Source organism: Ursus maritimus, unplaced genomic scaffold, assembly GCF_017311325.1.
Source record: "Ursus maritimus isolate PB19 unplaced genomic scaffold, ASM1731132v1 scaffold_32, whole genome shotgun sequence".
NCBI lineage: Eukaryota > Metazoa > Chordata > Mammalia > Carnivora > Ursidae > Ursus > Ursus maritimus.
The window spans coordinates 5,869,450-5,889,810 of record NW_024425786.1 but is presented as its reverse complement, the minus strand read 5'-3'; the positions used below and the strand labels follow the sequence as shown (position 1 = coordinate 5,889,810).

General features: G+C 48.5%; 1 protein-coding gene across 6 annotated transcripts in view; it reads left to right on the top strand.

Moving 5' to 3' along the window:
* The window catches only part of RERE (arginine-glutamic acid dipeptide repeats), a 409,222-nt gene that overhangs the window by 379,269 nt on the left and 9,592 nt on the right, over window positions 1-20,361 (top strand). For all 6 annotated transcript variants that reach the window (XM_040645735.1, XM_040645737.1, XM_040645739.1 and 3 more), the window contains 3 exons: window positions 17,367-17,529; window positions 18,471-18,563; window positions 18,971-19,170. In XM_040645735.1, coding sequence (XP_040501669.1) covers window positions 17,367-17,529; window positions 18,471-18,563; window positions 18,971-19,170 — 456 coding nt within the window. The remainder of the gene's footprint in view (window positions 1-17,366; window positions 17,530-18,470; window positions 18,564-18,970; window positions 19,171-20,361) is intronic.

The following is a 20,361-nucleotide window of genomic DNA, read 5'->3' as shown; positions in this document are numbered from 1 at the left end:
TAGCGGTGCAGGCGGCAAAAGCCTCACGTGTTGCCCTGCCGGACTCCAGAGGTGGATTCCAGCTCATTGTAGTGTTTTAGTTTGTGCTGAACACAGGTTAATGGATACAAATGAGAAGCCGTTATTTGTAGCAGAAGATGTCTGTAGCTGACCTGGGATGTGTAGGTCTCCTTTGGCCACCCTGCTTCTGGCATTACGAGGGCTTAACTGTGTCCTTATGACTCCCAGAGAGGAATGTCGCCAACCCAGAAATACAGCCAGTTCATCTCTGAGGCCAGTGTAAGCATTCGAACTGTTTGGATCCTTGTTTCTTCTTAAATATGATTGTATTCTTTTCACCCAGTTCAGTTCAATACTGCTTTTTCAGTCAGAGTTTTAAAATATTTAATGCATTTGCTATTTCTAGAAACACTGAGTTTGTTTGCTTTCTCCTGTTTGGGACTTGGCTTTCTTTGTGACTGGGACGCAGTCATTTTCCCAGCAGGCAGAGGAGGCGGCGCTGCAGCCAGCCACCACCGCTGTGGGCTCCTGGTTTGTTCCATTGTCATACATCAAAGAGTAATAAGCACCATCACTTACGGATCTTAATGTCACAATTCAATGCTGTTATTTTTCTCTGTTTTTAAAATGAAGAAACAGAGGCCCAGAGGGTTTAGGTCCAAGTGGCACAGCCAGTGGCTGCCTTTCTCATTGTTGAGTTCTGTGGTTCAGGTGAGGAACTCCAGATGGGAAAGGCTAGACAGCCAGTAATTGCTCATTGTTTCCCTTCCCTTTTCCTCCTCAACAGCTTACTCTCCCTCCCCCCTCACATGCACACATGTTTGCCATTTGACCAGAATTACCAAGCCAAGGCCGAAGATGGAAAGTGAATTTTTTTCATTTACGTGGAGGGAGCTTTGTGTGCCACCCAGTTCCGCCGACCTTGGGATACTTGCGGTCATAGAGGTGGACCTGGGATCATTGCAGCCAAGCTGGTGGAAGCATAAGCACTTGCATGGGCCATGGGCTGCCACCACGGATGCTTCAGGCTACAGCCCAGCAGGCTGTCCTTTTTTAGTTTTGTTTTCTAAAAAGTCTGTCAGGACTTCTAATTTGAAAGCATAATCCCAGGGCCTTTTGGTATCTGCCTGCAAGAAGCCTGTGTGTGCCATGACGACCTAAAGGAGTGTGGTGCTTGTTTTCTCCTGAGACAGAGTTTGGAGCCTGTTTGCACTAACTCTGAGAGAAAGATGTAACTATAACCGTCGTCTTCAGTGCACTTAAGACAGGCCCCAAACATTCTCACATCATGAAACAAGGAAACAGCCAGCCTTTAAAAAATGGAAGTTACCATTTTAGTGTCCATCAGAATGTTCAGTTGGACCAGAGTACAGGTGTCATCGGATACCTTTGTTAATTCAAGTTGGGACTGTGCCCCTGGGCCAGTGTCAGGCCAGGACTGGTGTGGCGCCTCACACAAGGGTTCTGGCCCAGGGGTTCTGCGTGCACGTCAGTGTGCACGTCAAGCAGCAGTGCCTGTGGGACACTTGTTCTCAGTTCACACTTGAACATCCCTTGGGACAGGAAAATGATTTTCATTTTTTAGTTACCCTAACAAATTAAATGGATTGACGGACTCTTTTGAGGTTGTGGTATGTTGTTATTGTTGCTGCTGTTGTTATTTAATGTACAGAGTTCTGTAGAAATACTCAGTAATCTTCAGGAGTTTAAATTCTCATAACTAGTTTCCCATCTGCTCATGTCAATCTCAAGTTTGAAAACCTTCACTGAAAGATTACCAACTTTCTTATTTCTAAAATTGAGAGTATGTAGTTTTTATGAACATGATGACTTTTTTGTTTTGCATATTCCTTGTTAAAGCATACTTCTGATATGCTGTTGTCTGTGATACAGCTCAGTACAAATCAGTGAGCATTTATTGAACACCTTTTTCATGCCAACCACTGTGCTAATCATTGCTGGGGTTACAGGTTGTAGAGTGAGCACATCCCTGTTCGCATGTAGTTTAGAGACCAGTTGGGGAAAGGAGAAGTAGGGGCTCAAGTAATAGATATTAAGTTACTATTCTCCCAGATTTAGTGACATAGGAGCCATAGAGGGTCACAGCTAAGCAAGAGAGAGATGGTATTCATGGAAAGAGGCTCGTAAGAAACTTGCTTCCCGGGGTCAGCAAAGGTAGTGTGTATGAGGTGGCGTATAGACTAGGTGCCCTAAAAGATGGCTAGGATTACAGTAGATGGAGCTGGTGGGGTGAGCTGGCAGCGGCCAGGGGAGAGGCGTCCCAAGAGCCTGCACCAAGCCAGAAGGCAGTGCACGTGGGAGAGCCACCAGTCCCTTTTCTGAGGGTAAATGCAGTAGGAGGGAGAACCTTCAAAGGTCCTGGCAGATGGTAGAGCAGTTTTTTCAGGAGCAGGCCCCTGGGGGACATCTCTTCTGGAAACTCTGCTCTGTGCCCTGCCCTGGGCTCCTCTCTCAGCACAGTAGGGCACCTTGGCCATAGGCCCAAGTCTGAAGTCGCCTCACAGAGAAACCTCTGCCTTTGTGTTCTTCACTGCAAAGGGTTTTGTCTTCTTTGGGGAAGTGAAGCAGAGCTGGATAAAGGCCAGTTTCTGAGGCTTCCTGCAACTGGAGACTCAAGCTTTTTAAAGCTGTTGAATTAATGAAAAATTTGTTGACTTTTTAGAGTTGTTTCTGGGATCTCAGGTTTGAGTACTAAGAATGCAGAGCTCATCTGTCAGCGTCCCTCCCTTTGTGCAGCTTTTTGTTAGAGATGGCTTACGTTCGTGGGTAACCTTTTAAGGACACATGGGGCACACAGGGAAAAATCTTTTCCTAGAGCGGGCTAGGAACACCTTCATGTCTCAAACCAATACAGCATTAACTCAGGGGTGGTTAAGGTATCCCCCTGGGGAACTTCGCCTTGCCTCTTCCTGCCATACCACATGTCGGTCCAGGGGAGAAGGGGGTAGATAGAGTCGGGTGAGTGAGGTCACATGATGATGACATTGGTTTGTCTGCAGAACAGGAGTTAGCAGGATTTTGGTGCCAACATAGGGCATGCTAATCAGAAGTTTGTGCCATACTGCGCTAGAGGAAAGCGGTTCCGGTTAGCCCTAGAGTCTTCCTGGCCACACAGTTTGTTTCGGAGATCTAGATCCATCCAGCTTTTCCAAGCTGTGTATTAAACGGCCGAGGAAACTCCCAGCTCTCCTCCGGATAACCAGCCCTACAGGGGCAGCAGGACCTTTCTCACTTCCCTTTGGGGTGGGGGTGCTGCCACAGGAGCAGCTTCCTTGAGCAGCTGAGTTAAGAAAGGAGTCCCCAGAAAGCAGCCATCCATGCACCCTTACAGGCTCCGCACTCATACCAGCCCACATGGGGTGCCAACCACACACTCCCTGGGCCTTCTGGGCTGGGGCCTGGGGGGACAGCCAGCCTCTGACAAGAACCCTTGAGGAGACCTAGATACCAACCAGGAGGAGTGCACCCTCTCAACCTGCGTCACACGCTGCGATTAGGGGATTTGCAAGTCGTTTTCATAAACTACAACCCGAACCCCTGGTGGCTCCCATTGTGTGTGTTTCTAAACTACAGCATGCATGGTCATATGAGTAACCCCGAACAATTTCCTGGAGACCCTCAGGACCACCAAGCAGCTGTGGTCAGAGTGCCTTATACATTTGCTCATTCCTGAAATATAGGCTGCTTCATTTTCCATTCATCTGATCGTAGCTTTGTGGGGAGTATCACGCTGGGGGCAGCACAAGCTTGATAGAGCGTGGCTCTTTCCTGTGGGAACTGACCAGAAGAATTCAGTGGTTTAAAAACAAGTCTGGGGAAATTCTTCCTTTGTGTTCTGCTGACACCTGACTGTCCCATCTTACGGACGTCTTCCTTCTCACTGAGCTGTCTTACATCCAAGGCATCTGTGAGGTGTCATGGAGGTGGGCTGCTTCTCCCGGGCCCTAGTGAAGGCAGCGTGAGGAAACCTGTGTGGAAATCTGCTTCCCAGAGCAGCTGGGATCCGCCAGAACACTCAGCCCCCACCTGGAGGGGCCTGAGTACCTACGTGGTGGCCAGTTATTTTACCGCTTGCCCACACTGCTGCTCCTCTTTGGCATCTGTTTTTTTCCCCCAAAACAAGCCCTGCTCCCCCGGCGATAGCTTTGTAAGCTCCTCTCAAAGCCTGGAGGAGTTGCCTGGTGGGCATCACCTCCCCTGCACCTCCTTTTCCTGCAGGCTCTCCGTGGAACCCTGTCCTCAGGCTTGTGTATTTGTCTGCTAGGCTGCACTAATAGTGTACCCAGAGTGGGGGCCTTAAACAGTAGAAATTATTTTTTCACAGTTCTGGGGGCTGAAAGTCCAAGATCAAGGTGTCAGCAGGGTTGGTTTCTTCTGAGGCCCCTTTCTTTGGCTTGTAGATGGCCACTTTCTCCCTGTGTCTTCATACCATCTTCTCTGTGTCCCCATGTGTTTCCAGATTTCCTCCTCTTGTAAGGATACCAGTTAGATGGGATTAGGACTACCTTCATGACTTTATTTTAACTTAATCACCCTGTTTCCAAATACGGTCACATTCTGAGGTGCTGGGGGTTAGGACCTGAGCATATGATTTCAGGGGAGGGGAGAGACACACAACTCAGCCCTTAAGGGCTTCCATGAAGGTACCTGCTGCCCTCTCAGCGTCCTTCCTGGATTTCTTTCCTGCTAAAAGCCATTATGAAACAACTGCTAGCCACGTGTGTAAGACCTGAGCACAGATTTGGTTTGCAAGCTTGTTTGAATTTTTCTAAGATCTTTCCCTTAGGTTGAATCCAAAATTCAGGGAAAAGAGAGGACGACACGTTTCACGTCTGCCTCTAAGGAGGGTATGGAATTGTAATTGTGCCTATGTGCTTTGAAGGGTAATCTTTGCTTCTGCTCTTTTTATTAAACAAATGTGATACAATGACAAAATTAAATACCCTTTTCCCTCCTTTCTTTGAAATGAGGAAGCCTGTCCTTTATTTTAAAATTCAACTTGCAGAAATGGATTGTATTTGATAATTTGCTGTGCGTCCATAAAAACCATAAAATAGAAGAAGCAACGTTGCTGGAGTAGCTGTTCTCATTTCCTGGCAGTCATTACATGCTCCCAATACAAAAACATTTTTCTCCTAACTGTCCGTTCTGAGCTCAAAAATGGATTTCCCTCCAACCCCTGTCATTCAGTTATCACCTCGGGAAATGCACAGAGATATAACTGATGATCCCTTTAAAACGTCCTGCAGCATGCCACCCTCTCGCATCCTTCATCTTTCGTCCTGTTCCCGTCATTAAATGTTCCATTGCCAATGTATATTTTATACGGTGACCCTGACAGTGGCACTTTGATACTGTGCAGGGATAATAAGATTGCACATATAATGAAAGGCCAATAAATAGAAGAATGTTTACGAGATGGAGAATAGCGCTTTTAACAGTTTTATGGCTTTCTCTTTTCCTCTCTTCTCCCCCTTTGCTGGTAGAATTGTGGTTTTGTTACAGGAACAAGACAACATTAAGAAGGGTCGTGTGGTAATAGAACCAACGGTGGTGAAATCCCACTTGCCCTGTTGCTGAACTCCAATAAAATGAATTCAGGAAATAACAAAGTATTCAGCTTATAGGAAAGAAAACTGATTTCAGTGAATAAATTCTTGGGACTTTGGGGGGCCCTATAGAGAACACGAGATTCCTGGTGTTGGCTTAAAATGTTAAGTCTTCAGCTCAGTAAAACCAGAGACAAAGGCCCCTGCCTGAGTGGCCCCTTGTGTATGGGTCCCAAGTTAAGTGATGGCCAGTCTTCTGGCTGCGTCAGGACTGCCCAGACTTCTGTGCCACAGGCTGATGCAGGCCCCACATGGGGCGGGGGCCCTTTGTTCCAGGCTGGGCTTTAGATCGATTTGTGATGGCACATGACCTCTGTCTTCAAACAAGTCGTTTCCGAATCTCTTGTTTATTTTTTATTATGGTTGTTATTTTTGGTTAAATGGAAGAACCTTCTATGTGTTGCTCAACTGATAGGATTTTTTAGTGGAGCTGCTTGGAGAGGTGGCAATAAGAAGAGGTGCAGGAGATCCACCCAGTGGCCCTCGAGTCATCTCCAGTTGAGAGCACACTTTGAAGCTACTGTTAAATAGATGCTTCCCGCTAGAGGTAATTTGGAAGGATGCATTGTAACGTGTGCAGAAGTCCTTTCTTGAGGGACTCTACCTGATGCAAATTCTCAGGTCAAGAGGCCTGTGAAGCTCACTTGCTTGGCACATCTCTTTGGCATATGTAGCCTAGAGCCAAAAGTGGGCCGGGGGCTTCGCCCACAGTGAAAGCCATTGCATGGCTTGGGGTGTGGTGAGCAGGTTGTGAGGGGTGCTCGTGGTTGTGGGCTCGCAGAGTCTGTCCAAGGTAGTCCTTGGAGTTTGTTCTTGGTATGGGAAGTAGAGCATATTGTCTAGGCTTGTGTAATCCTCATTGTGCACTTGTGTCTACCAAATGTGTTTCTGAACCTGTTACCCCTGCTTCAGCCAGGTGCGGCTCTAATTCCTGGGTGCGGCACGGGGGCTGGCTCCTCTCTGAGGTGGGAGGGCTTGCCGCCTGTTGTTATCAGGGATGCACAGTGCCCTTTTTTGCTTTTCTGCCTAAACTATTCAAGGTCCATGGAAGAGGTTTAAGATACTTTGTAGATGAAAGATAACCCGAATTTGTGCCTCTGGCTTAAAACAAACAAATAAACAAACAAAAAAAACCACATATATTTCCCCTCAATTCATAGCATGGTTAAGAGCATAGGACTCTGGAACCGCACCTCCAGGGCTGCCGCTTGAAGCGGTGTGAGCTTGGATGCAGGACTTTGTCTCCCTGTGCCTCCATTGTCTCATTTGCAAACCAAGAATAATAAAGATATTTGTCTACTAGGGTAGCTACAAAGATTAAATATATTAAGGTATGGAAGACACTTATAGTGCTTTGCTCTCATCACTGTAGATTTCACAGCCCAGTAAAAGTTGATTGTTGGTTTCTAGGTCTGCTGAAGGAGGAAGTGGTGGTGTTGGATTCCTCAGCCCCACCCCCTCCTGCCAGCCCCTGACACCCACTGCAGAGCACTGCTTCCAAACACCATACACAATGGCCCCTGGAAAATGAAACAAAAAACAAGAGCAGTGTAGTCATTTTTCATAACACTAGATATCAAATTAAGGAACTCTTCTTATTTAGATAGTCTGTCTTTTCTACTTTTTTAGAGATAAAATGTCATTTCTTTTATGAAATAATGGTGAGATCAGGAAGCAGTTATTTGTTTTTTTTTAAAGATTCATTTATTTATTTGAGAGAGAGCACGCGCACACGTGCACAAGCGGGGGAGAGGAGCAGAGGGAGAGGGAGAAGCAGACTCCCCACTACTGAACCAGGAACCTGACCTGGGGCTCAATCGCAGGGCCCCAGGATCATGACCTGCTGAAGGCAGCTGCTTAACTGACTGAGCCACCCAGGCACCTCCAGGAAGGAGTTATTTTTAATGATCTTACTTGGGAAGAAAGTCAGTAGTCAGGTATCTATTTCTCAGAAGTTAATTTTTTAGAATTTCAGGTAAGTTTTAATGCTCGGGAGATACTCATTCCATCAAATGCTTACTGAATACTCATTATATTCAAGATACTGTCTTAGACCTCTGGGATACTTGCAGAAGAAATGGACACAGACTTGGGAATGTTGGACAGGTTCATTCATGGTTATGGTCCAGAGGAGAGCCTGGGTGTACCAGGAGAGAGGCAAGTGAAGAGAAGCGTAGATATGCAGACATCATGGCCTCAGGGGGTGAGGAGAGGGATTAAGTAAGGCTTCAAGGAGAACACGGCATCTGTGGTGACCTGAGCCCTGAGCGGTGAGGACTTAGATCCAGACACTAAGGAGACAGTGGTGAGGTGTTCTCAAGGCTGTAGTCCACAAGCGGAAGGGAAGCACTGAGGGACAGCAGACTGGCCGTCGTGTTTGATGTAAGTCAAGGGCTGTGAGAGGTGGGACTGCAGTAGAAGGGTCTTCTCGGACAGAGGGAAAGTCATGGGAGAGACAGCAAAGCAACTGGGCTTTGTTCTGTTGGCCTTGAGGAGCCTTCACTGATTTGGAGAGGGAAGTGACAAGATCAGAGCTGGGCTTTGGGAAGACTGAGCATGTCTCTGTGGGAGAGGACAGGCCAGCCTCGGACCTCAAGTCTGGACATCTGAGTGGTGGTGTGGGACCAGAGGTAGAATCCACAAGTGGCTGAGCTCAACAACTAAAACAACATAGAGTTTAGGAACTCTCATTACAATTTTGGCAAAAAAAAACCCCACAAAACTCTGTTTTAGTTCCTCCACAGTGTATAAATGGTGGTAATCATTATTTTTTAAAAAATTCTTTAAGCTGCTCAACTAGGATTTTGTTTTTAAGATTTATTTATTTACTTGAGAGAGAGAGAGAGTGAATGTGAGTGGGGGCGGGGAGGTCAGAGGGAGAGAGAATCCCATGCAGGCCTCCACCAAGTACAGAGCCCAACACGGGGCTCAGTCTCATGACCCCGAGATCATGACCAGAGCTGAAACCAAAAGTTGGACACCCAACTGACTGAGCCACCCAGGTACCCCTCAACTAGGGGAGATGTTAGGGGAGTGCCAGGTTCTGGAACATCTCTATGAGCATGTTAGCGTGGCCTCTTTTTATAACCTGTTAAACCCAGGAGACCGTCACACACTTCCCAAGTCGTCTTTTTCCTCCCTTCCTCTTACTGTTCTGGAAGAGGAGCTGGAAGTGGGGAGGAGAGGTTGCCTTGCCCAGAAGCAGGCTGCCTCCTGACCTGCGGGCTTGCTCTTGCGTGGCACGTGAGAGAGGTGCCCTCGCAGCCTCTCACAGGCAGAGGCAGTGATTCTGCTGTGCGCCCTCGCACAGATCCTCGTTCTGTCAGATGCACTCTGAGACCGCAGAGTTGGTATTTAACGATTAGCAGCCGGCTGACAGGCTGACATTGTCGGGGCTCCTTCAGGGATTAGGGGATTCGGTTGGTTAACAAAAGAAGGAGCCCAGGAGAGCACTGCTTTAATTACCGGAATCGATGCTGCAAGACAGCCAGTTGCCTGCTGGAAAAAGATCTGTAAAGGTGGCTGCTCCTAAACACAGCTGATGGTTCTGCCCAGTGCCCAGCTTCTCACCTCAGGTGTTCGAAACAGTTGTCAGTGCCAGCCCTTCAAGCCTCAGGGAGTGGAAGGAAAGAATGACTTGCATAGGAGCCTGTGCCAGGAAATTTTACTGACTTGCTTCACTACCCCTGAGTTAGTAGTTTTTGCCAAGAAACGCAGCTGTAATTCCCAGGCAGAGGTGGTCGTGGATGTCAGGGGGGCCAAGCTCAGCTGCAGGTCAGAGCACTCCAGTTAGAGTGCTTCCCAGGGGAGGTGGCCTATGCAGGCTCTCCCGCCCCACTCCCAGGAGCCAGAGCCACATTCTCCTGGGGCCTTGACCACTGTCGGGGCCCTGGGTTGGGGAATGAAGTCTGAGAAGCAGCTTTGTGCCACGTTTCCTTCTCCCTCCTGCCCCTACTGGGTTTGGGACCTTGTTTCGTAACTATTCACTGCTCACTGGAACTTGTCTCTGGAAAAACACACCTTTAAAAAAAAAAGGAAAGAAAGAAAGAAAAAAGCTTTAGATCTTCCATTCCATCCAGCAAGTGGTGGGATTCTTCACGCCTCTGTACCTGGGCCCCCAAAGAAGGGTCCGGATAGTAACTGAAGGGTGTCCTTCAGACAGAGTTTTTGCGGGGAAACAACACCCTGATTCTAAGCAACTATACTTTAGCATGCAGAATAAGGCATTGAGAGGAGAACAGTTAGTGTACTCTCTCTACATATTCATGTTAAAATATTTAGCATCAGAACAGTGAATAATAGGTCTTAAATAATTAAAATAATTTCTTCTAAGTGCTTACTTTCTAACCCCCGCAGTGGGTAAGTCAACTGTGTGCAGAGGTGTGCCCAGAGAGGGTCCTGTCCCATCACATCAGTGGGCAGTGGCAGGTGGGCTTGAGGGGCCGTAAGGTAGCTTCAGAGAGAAGCTCTGTTTCTGATGCCATTATCCATGTGCAGCCTCCCAGGCCTCCTCCCCACCCCCGCTTTCCCCTGCTGCACCTCTTTGAGGATGCCTGTTGAAGTTTTGGTGCAGAAGTAGTGAGCGGCAGCTCCCCCCCCCAGTGGAGAAAGCATTTGTGGGTGGCTTCTACAGGGAACCTTCTGAGCCTGGCAGCTAGGCACTCACTGTGGTGCAGGGACCCAGACTGGAGTCCTTCTTTCCTTCCTCCCTCCCTGCCCCTCCATGCATAGGCCAAGGACTGGTTTCTCAAGGCCTTCCTTGACATAACTTTAAGGCCAGCAGTTCTCCATTTTTTCTGCTGGTCACAGAACCACTGTGAGAATGGAAGATAACAGAGCACAGCTCTGTACACTGAATTGAAAGGAGTGTGTGAGAACAGTTATTTCCCAAAGACCGGGGCCTTCCTTAGCCTGATAGTAGAAGGCAGGCTGCGGTACCCCGTGGTCTGCATGCTGGGGTCCCTAGACCTCATCTTCTGCCACATACCACCCCCACACTGTTGTCCCCACCCCGGGATGTCATGCCTTTTTTGTGTGGTTGTGGCAGTAATAATATGTTATAATCACAAAAATTAGGACTTAGTCCTAGGTGTACCCTTATGTTTCTAACATGGGACAAAAATAATTGACTACCTTTTCCTGCCTCCACATCGGCCTCCCAGAGAACTCCTTTCTTGAGGTAATGGCGGACTGAGGTGTAAGAGATCCCTGAGAGTGGGGAACTCACTGCTGAGCTCAGTACAGGACAGCCGTGCTCACCAGGTGAACCGTTGACGTTTGGGTGCTTACAGTGCCTGCTCGCTCACCTGCTTAGCCCGTGGCTCTGTGCTTTCCTTTCCCCAGGGCCCCTTGGAAGACATGTAGCTTAGCTTACTTTAAAACTACTGTGTGTGTATGTATGTGTGTGTATTTTTGATCAGGCAGGACAGTTTACAGGTTTCCCTCCCTTAGCAGTGTAGTGCCTGGGGGAAATTAAATAACAGTCCTGTTTGTGGACATTGTTTTAGCTCACCAAGTGGCTGCAGGTAAATTAACCTGCTAGTAAGACAGGAAGGGGACCTGGTCAGGTTGTCTCCTGCGGCAGGGCTGTCAACTCCTACCTGTAGTCCCCCACCCCACTTCTGTTCTTACGCACGTACAGTGGCATACTTACCCTGGGCCCTGGAACACATAGCCAGTTTATTGTTCACCCAAGGTAAAGCAGAACTGGGCCCAGCCATACCAGCAAAACTTACCTGAAATGAGTCTATACCCGAAAGCTACTGGTAAGTGGTGAGCAGCCCAAGCGCCCCCCCCAACTGCTTCAGTTCAGATGGTCCAGGTGGCAGGGTGGGGGGGAGGGGGGAGCATGGAGGGAGATTGCCCCAATGTTTTATGTTAAGTGAACTTGATGGACTCACAGTCTAACATGGGGAAGCACAAAGTACAATGGTGACTGCAGAGAAGGAACCAATCCTCCTAATTCCGAGTGGCCGAGCCCCGGAAGCTTCTGGATTACAGGAATGGCTGTGATTGAGCTGTCTGCTGGTGCCTGGAGCCTTTTGTCAACCGGACTCTCGTCCCAGCCCCCACCCACCCAGATAGAGCTCAGCCCTAAGCACCTTCCTCCTCCTCTCCTGGCACTCCCTACCCCATGTTTTCATTTTGATGGAAAATCAGAGAAACCTAATGGGAACTGGTTCTCTACCCCTGAGTGGTTTGCCTGGGGAGAAGACCTGCTGTGCAGAGATCCTGCCTCAGGGTGGGGAGCTGGTGCCTAAATCCAGGAGCAAATCCCTTGTTGCCAGTGGTTTTTTGCATATGACCTGTTGGGAAAATCCAGCACACCACTGCCCCCCTTACACCAAAGAAAAGGCGAAGAGTTGGGGGGAGAGAGAGAGAATCTGCTAAATGTAGACCAGTGGATTTAAGCGCTTCTCTTGGCAAGCACTGCAGCCCATAATGCTGTCGATTGGAGAGCACTTCGCCCCCTCTCCTTTCCATTTTTGCCCAGGCACTAACCCAGTTTGGTCGCTCGTGCTGTTTGCAATTAGAACATGGAGATGTGAGGTGTGCTGACTGGGAGGCCTTGTTTGTGCGGTGGGTGAGAGCACCGGGAACAAACGATCGGCCGGGCCATTCATGTCCACGCTGATGCCTCTCTGTTTGCTTGCAAGCAAAGGCGGGAGCTAATTTGCAAGGCTGCCTTTGGGGAGCTGCCTTTTGATCAATGATTGCCTGTGTTAATGTTTCAGCAGGCTATTGATTTCTGCAGCAGCTTTTGTTCCCTGAATTTATGTGCAGCGGGCCTCTGCAGCACACACTATGCATGTTTGATTAAAGTTCAATTGACTTCGTTCCTGGTGAGGCCTCTGGCTGCCTCGTTCCCTATTTGTAGAACCAAAGCTTTTCCCGACATGTTCTTTTGTTTGTGCTCAAGACCTAGCCACCCATGCAGTCACCAGTGTGCTGTTTCTAATCCTCCTAGATTCGCTCCATCCCAGTGTTTAATCCCGCTCCATCCCAGTGTTTAATCCCTTCGTAGACATTACAGTTGTTGAGAGGCAGCTAATAAAACCTGGCCTGGATTTTTTTTAAGTCAACTTCATTGATGTGTGATTGGTATGCATACCATTTATACCATAAAAACACATCCACTTTAAGTGCAGTGAGGGCACAGTTCAATGGGTTTGATAACTGTACCTCCATGCAAATAACACCAGTCGCTTCATACGATATTCCCTTCACCCCAAAAGTTTTCCTCATGTTCTTTTATAGGTAGTTTTCTACTTCCTTGTCCTCCAGACGAGGCAACCACTCGTTTACCTTCTGCGGTTGTAGATTTGCCTTTTCTGGAATGGACTCGTACAGTCTGTACCCTTTTGTATCTGGCTACTTATATTCAATATGATGTTTGAGATTCATTAATATTGGCAGGTTGATCAGTAGTTTGTGCCTTTTTACTGCCAGGCAGTAGCTAGTAAATGGGCACGCAGTAATGCATTTATCCATTCTCCTTCTGAGGGGCATTTGGGTTGTTTCCAGCTTTTGGCTACAGAGAGTAAAGTTTCTATGAGCACCTGTATAAAAGTCTTTGCGTGAGCATATGTTTTTATTTCTTTTGGGTAAACACCTCGGGGTGGGATCAATTGCTCGGTCATATGGTAAATGTTTGTTTAGCTTTGTAAGAACTGCCAGAGTTTTACAAAATGGTTGAACCATTTTATATTCCCACCAGCAATGTATGAGAGTTCTAGTCACTACCCCATCTTCCTGAAGTTTGAAATTTACATTTTCATTTTCCAGACTAATTTATAGACCTACAGTGAAGATTCCCGGCTTGATTGTTTGATCCTTGGTACTCAGATAATAGAATCTGTTCTGGACTCCTTTTCCTTGTTTTGTTTTTTAAGATTTTATTTATTTGTCAGAGAGAGAGTGTGTGTGCACACGCACAAGCAGAGGGAGAAGCAGGCTCCCCGCTGAGCAGGGAGCCCAATGCAGGACTCAGTCCCAGGACCCTGAGATCATGACCTCAGCCAGAGGCAGACGCTTAACTGACTGAGCCGTCCAGGTGTCCCTCCTTTTCCTTGTTTAAAAGCTATTATTTCTTTTTTTTAAGATTTTATTTATTTATTAGAGAGAGAGCTTGTGCAAGAGTTCGTGATTTCAGGGGGAAGAGCAGAGGGAGAGGGAGAAGCAGACTCTCCACTGAGCAGGGAGCCCAACTTGGGTCTCAGTCCAGGACTCCGAGATCATGACCTGAGCTGAAGGCAGACGCTCAACCAACTGAGCCACCCAGGCGCCCCTAAAAGCTCTTATTTCTTAAGTGTTACAAAAAGTTGATGTTAATTTCAGTATCAGGTTTCTTTGTCATGTCCTAATTTCCCCCCATACTCTAGACGTACACAGTGCAGGAGTGGAAGTTAAGGTTGGGAACCTGTGCTTTTTTCCTGAGCCTTTTTCTGTCTGGTGTCTGGCATTGGGCCAGTACCATAGCCTCACTGAACTCTGGCTTCCCCTGTTTTAATCTGCGAGTTATACCATCTTTTAAAACCCTTTGAAACTCTTTCAAACATTCATTTCATATTTGAGAAATAGAAATACATTTGACTTTAAACAACACAGGTTAAAACGGCTCAGGTTCACTTACAGGTAGATTTTTTTTTCGATATGGTCCAGTACTATATATGTATTTTTCCTCTTTATGATTTTCTTATTTTCTTTAGTTTACCATATTGTAAGAATACTGTAAATAATACGTATAACATACACAATATGTGTTAATTGACCATTTATACCATTGTAAGGTTTCTGGTCAACAGTAGACTTTTAGGAGTCAGAAGTTGTACCTGGATTTTTGGCTGGGGGGGGAGTGTCGGCGCCCCTCACCCCCAGTCCCTTGTAACTGCGTGAGGCAATACTGTGCGACAGACCAAAGCTGCCTGGAGACCTAAGGGCAGCTGCTTTCTAACAGCTGTCCACTCTAGCTGAGATTTGACAGAGACCCTGGTAGCATCTTTCACCTCACTTTCTCTCCCATTTTTTGATTCCTTCTGTCTCCTGTAACTTCACATTTCCTCTTACATCCCAGGCCTCCCATCTACTGGCCCCTAAAAGACTTCAGCTAGAGGAGGCGGTGGGAGGGTACTGCTTTGGGGTTTCACATTCTTCTCCTAGCTTTGGGATTGGGCCATGGTTTACTGCACTCGTTGTCCTTTTGAACCCATAGAGCATGTCACCCTGACAAAGTATTGAAGGGTGACAGTGATTTGCCTTGGCTTCTGTTCTGTATTTTCTCATAGGAAAACCAGAGTCAGATCAATTTTGTATCAGCACAGGTCTCTTAATCCCCTAGTGGATTTATGAATTTGTTCCCTCTGGCCAGTCAATACCAAAAGATCAGTACAGATAAGTGACTTTCCAACTCAGGAAAATAGGAAGTACAGAGGCAGGAGCCAGGAGGTGCTCGGATCATGACCTAGGGGCTCAGGATGCTGCAGTCACGGCCGGACAGATGTAGCCTACGTTTGTAGAATACCACGTGACAGACAAACAGGTCAGAAATCCAGGGACGTTCTTGCATTTTCCCTTATCGCAGTTAGTGTCTCGTGGAACTGTGAGAAGGGTGGGGTGAGCTTGCGGACTTGCACGTGCTTGTCCTTGGTGGCTGGCTCCTGGCCTCCTTGGCCTGGGGTCATGCTTCATCTGTTAAATATTGGCAGTCACTAGCATTTTGTTAAGTGGCACTTGGAAAGACTGAAACATATCCACACTCCAAGAGATACATGCTATAGGCTTATGGAAGCCAGTCAGAAGTTCCTCTTGAATCACAGGTTCCTTTAAGGATCCGACGACAGCTGTGGTCCCACTTCTTAGAAAATGCACAGGCATAGAATCCAGCTTGAGTAGTGAGCACCCAACACACATGTACTTCCTGCTTTGCAGAAGCCATTTCCCCGCTTAAAATCCATTCACTTCTACAGACTCACTTCTCATCGTTCTAAGGCCATTGCTTTCTGGGGAATGTTTTAGGGAAACCTCATCTGACCCGATGCTCTAGCCATCACAAGAGTTGGTCACGTGGTATCTGTGCTTGTCTGTTCACTTTAGTCTCCCCAGCACTGGTCTTTCCAGCTAGATCTCAGGTCATTGGAGAATAAAATCTTTGTTTCTCTCTCTCGGCTCCTCCATTCACAGGGCATTGAGCCTTCTGTTGAGGCAGTGTGGTGCTCTGGCCAAGTGGCTCCCCACCTTGGGGTACAAGTTGCCCACAGGGTGGCTTCCCAGGATACAGTAATCAGCCACGCTAATTGATTGTCCACAAGATTGATTCAGTTAGAGAAAATCAGTGTGAACTAGACACTTTCGCTGCTTTAAGCGTTTGTTTGTTGGCTTTTTAATTCCAGGTAAAGATACTTTATCTTGGGATGTTTGTTTTAAAAAATTGGTCTTGTGTCAACCAGGGTTAGCCAAACATGCCATTCACCTGTTGGTGTGTGTGGTGTGCCTGCTGAGCACCTGGGGGTGGGGGTAGCAAAAGTACCCCTTTCTTATTCTTAAAGGTTTGTTTATTTGTTTGGGAGAGAGAGTGAACGCGCACGCTCTCATAGAGGGGCAGAAGGAGAGAGTCTCAGGCAGACTCTGCACTGAGCGCAGAGCCCGACAAGGGGCTGGATCTCACGACCCTGAGATCATGACCTGAGCCAAAATCAAGAGTTGGATGCTCAACCGACTGAGCCACCCTGGCACCCCAAATTGCCCCCCCCCTTTTAAAGATATTTATTTATTTGACAGCATGCACAAGCAGGGGGAGCGGCAGGCGGAGGCAGAGGGAGAGGGAGAAGCAGGCTCTGGGCTGAGCAGGGAGGCAGGTGCAGCACTCGATCCCAGGACCCTATAATCATCACCTGAGCCGAAGGCAGATACTTTAACCGACTGAGCCACCCAGTCGTCCCAAAACTGCCCCTTTCTAAAAGTTGCATTTGGCCTCATACCCCCTTGCTGTATTTTTTTTTCGTAAAGGATTTCTTGTTCCTTTCTGCCGGGCCATGGAAAGAATAGCTCCTTCTGCCATAAAGGCTGGCCTTGTGACCGGTGGCACTTCCTCTCTGAGTCAGCACCACTGTGTCGTCCCTCAGCGTCTTCCCTTGTCAAGCCCCAGTCTTCACCTTCAGGATGCTGTACTAGCTTGTCCCGATGTGGGCGCTCAGATTGGGTTAGAGGGTGTGGAGCAGTTTTCCTGGAATTGGGGTCTCTGTTTTTCCTGACCCCAGTTCCCCACCATCTCAGTTGTTTCCTTTGCTTGTTTCTGGAATAATCTAACTGCTCAGGCATTTCCTTGCCATACCTGTATGATTTCAGTGGAGTGCTGTGAAGAAAACGTCTGTGCACACACACAGCTGGAGGGCAAGGATGTTCCTTGTTTTTGATTGCTGATTGGTGTGCCTCCGTGGTGGCATCTGGCACTTGGTAGGCACTCAGCAAATACTTGTTGAATGAACGAATGTTCTTGAGATCTAGAAATTCCTTTCTGCTGGGCTGAGGGGACAAGCCCATTCACCCAGTTAGTGGGCAGCTCACAGCCATGTCTCGAGCAAACCCTGTTCCTCTCACAACTGTCCTTGGTGCTTGTCTCCAGCACACCTGTTAGGAACCAGCTCCTGCTCCTGGCAGAAGAGGGCTCGCATCCCGGGGGAACAGGAAAAGCAGAGCCCCTCTGAACCCTTCCATCACAGCCAGCCTTCTCTCCTGCAGGGAGAGCTGATCACCTTCTATTACTACTGGAAGAAAACCCCCGAAGCAGCCAGCTCCCGGGCCCATCGTAGGCACCGCAGGCAGGCCGTGTTCAGGAGGATCAAGACCCGCACCGCATCCACGCCTGTCAGCACGCCCTCCAGACCCCCTTCCAGCGAATTCTGTAAGTGAGGGACTTCTCCCACGCAGCCACACGCGCATTGTCCCGGCCCTGGGCCCGTCCTCACGGGCATCCTTGTCACAGTACAGGTTGGGGACATAGTGTGTGTTACGCGTGTGCGCGGAGCCTGCACCCAGATGTGGCACTGGCTTGGGGGATTTGGTAGGAGAGTTTTACAGATTATTCATGCATTTAAATTTTTTAAATAAACTCAACATCATTTTAATTTTTTATGAAAATGTAAGTCTTGACCCTATCTCGGGGTGTTTCCAGTGACTTCAGAGGAGGTTGTCCACTTAGGGGATGATGTACTGTTTGAGTTCTCATCGCGTTGGTATTGTGTTAGCAATAAGATCAGATTAACATTTTCTTCTTTTTCCTCCTGCTTTACCAAGATCCTCCTCTTGGTCCCAGTGTGATGTGCAGTCTGATAGGATACCTTCCTAACCCTGAAAAGCTAGCAAACAGCAGTGGGCCTTGTGGTTCTGTCCTGGCCCAGGGCACTCAGCCTGAGGGTTGCTATGTTGCACATGCAAACAAAAAATGATCCGTTAGTGCTGGGTGGGGCGGGGCGACTCGATGGCGAGGGCGCTCCTCAGGATGCCTGGATTTGTCAGGGAATTCATGTGGGTGTACTTAGCCTGTTCACGTTCTCAGCTGTGGACATCAGTGCTTGCCACACCAGGATTCAGGTGTGACATCAGGCTCCAGAAATAGGGTAGGGCAGACCCTTGGGTACTGCCCCTCACGTGAGTTCTTCGTTCTGATCACTGGCCCTGAGGAATTCAGAGTGGTCCTTCGTGAATACTGCCCCACCTCAGCCTTCCAGGCCACTCTGACTGGTGGTTCAGAGTCTGGGGCAGGCCACAGGTCACAGGAGGTCCCTGTCTTGGCCAAGCATGATGGTGTCTCCCCCACCCCTGTTGTGTTCCTGCCATGCCCAGTGGACCTGAGTTCAGCCAGCGAGGATGACTTTGACAGTGAGGACAGCGAGCAGGAATTGAAGGGGTACGCCTGCCGCCACTGCTTTACCACCAGTAAGTGGGGATCGGAGGGAAGGGGGAGCAGGGGGAGCATTCACTGAGACAGGCCAGGCTCAGGCACTTTCAGGTTCTGAACATTTTATGAATCCAGGTGAAGACCTGCCAGAGTGCCATTGGCTTGACGTTTGCATTGTGCTTCAGGGTTACTTGAGAAAGCAGAAATCTGTGTATTTGGTCACTCCCCTGTGTACAATCAGTGTGGTCAGGGTGGGGGTACCTGTGTTTCTGGGAAGCCTGTTGCCAGCTCCTCTGGGCACCATGAGACTGGGGAGGGGGTGGGTGTTCCTGAAATCCTCTCCCACCCTACCCTGGGAGAGAGCAGGCAGCAGCAGAGTGAGTGATGGGCGTCTGTCGGAGCCCATGGAAGGGCCCCCCACCCGCACTCCTCTTCCCTCACGCAGCCTCCAAAGACTGGCACCACGGGGGCCGGGAGAACATCCTGCTCTGCACAGACTGCCGCATCCACTTCAAGAAGTACGGCGAGCTCCCCCCCATTGAGAAGCCCGTGGACCCTCCCCCATTCATGTTCAAACCTGTCAAAGAGGAAGATGATGGGCTCAGTGGGAAGCATAGCATGAGGACTCGGCGCAGTCGTGGCTCGGTGAGTCCTCAGGGCAGGCGATCCAGGCCACTGCAAGTTACTAGGATGCTGGGGCTTCTGCCTTCCAGGAACCTGGGAAGCGATTCATTTGAGGTGGAGAACCAGCCCCCTTAAAGGAGTGATTGGCTCAAAGGTTTTAGTTTGTCTGTGGGTCTGGAAAGAGCCTCTGCTCTCTCCCTCCCTCACATCGTCAGTGGGGTGCATATCCTGAGCTTACTGTTACAGAGAACTCTTCAGTATCAAGGTCTGGTTCAGTGCAGGCTCTCCAAGTCCCCTGACTTCCCTCTGGCCCCTGGGCCCATCACCTGTAGTGTGGCATCTCTCTGCTATTTAAAACTTGCAGGTGCTTTCTCTCTTTCTTTCTTTCTTTCTTTCTTTTTCTTCCTTCCTTCCTTCCTTCCTTCCTTCCTTCCTTCCTTTCTTTCTTTCTTTCTTTCTTTCATTCATTCATTTGATTCAGTTTTAGAATCTTTTGGTCCATTTTTCCCCTCACTGTTTAGCCCTTTTCATAAAGAGGTTTGTTTTCCAGGTTGGAAATGTGGCAGCAGGGACCTTTAGGAGCAAAGGTTTTCCCAGGTTGGAAGCTGGGGATGCCACGAGGGTCCTTCCCTGTAGCTGGCCTCCCCAGTGTCCCTTTTAGGCATGTAGATGGCACTGTCCACCTTCCTCTGACCCCGGCATCTTGTCAAGGCTGCTGGTGCCCAGGCTGCCCAGCAGATGAACTGATGTGAATCATTGTTCCCCCATCTCTTCTGAGCCCCATGGCTTTGCAGAAACATGCTCAAGTGCTTGGTGGTTTTAGGAGCTGAGCTACATTATTTGACAGCTTCTCCCTTTGAGTGACTTCTCATCCTATCAGATGAAATCAGCAGGTGTTTCGTTTGGGTGAGGAAGCAGGCAGTTCTATGGAATAAACAGAAAGAGTGAGGTGATTTGAAGCAGAGTGTATGATTGTCATTCTGGAGAACTTGGCAGAGTAGACAGCCAACTCCTTGCTCGTTTCTACCACACAACATCCAGGGCCATCCCTAGAGATGAGTGCTTTGGGTTTAAGAATTGCTGTCTTTTCCATGTGAACCCACCCATTCACCCCCTCCTCCTTTAGTTCCATATTAACCCCCACACAGCGAGGGACAGCCAGAGGTGCCTGTTGCCTGCCAGGGCCTGGTATTTGCCATAATGCTGGTGGTG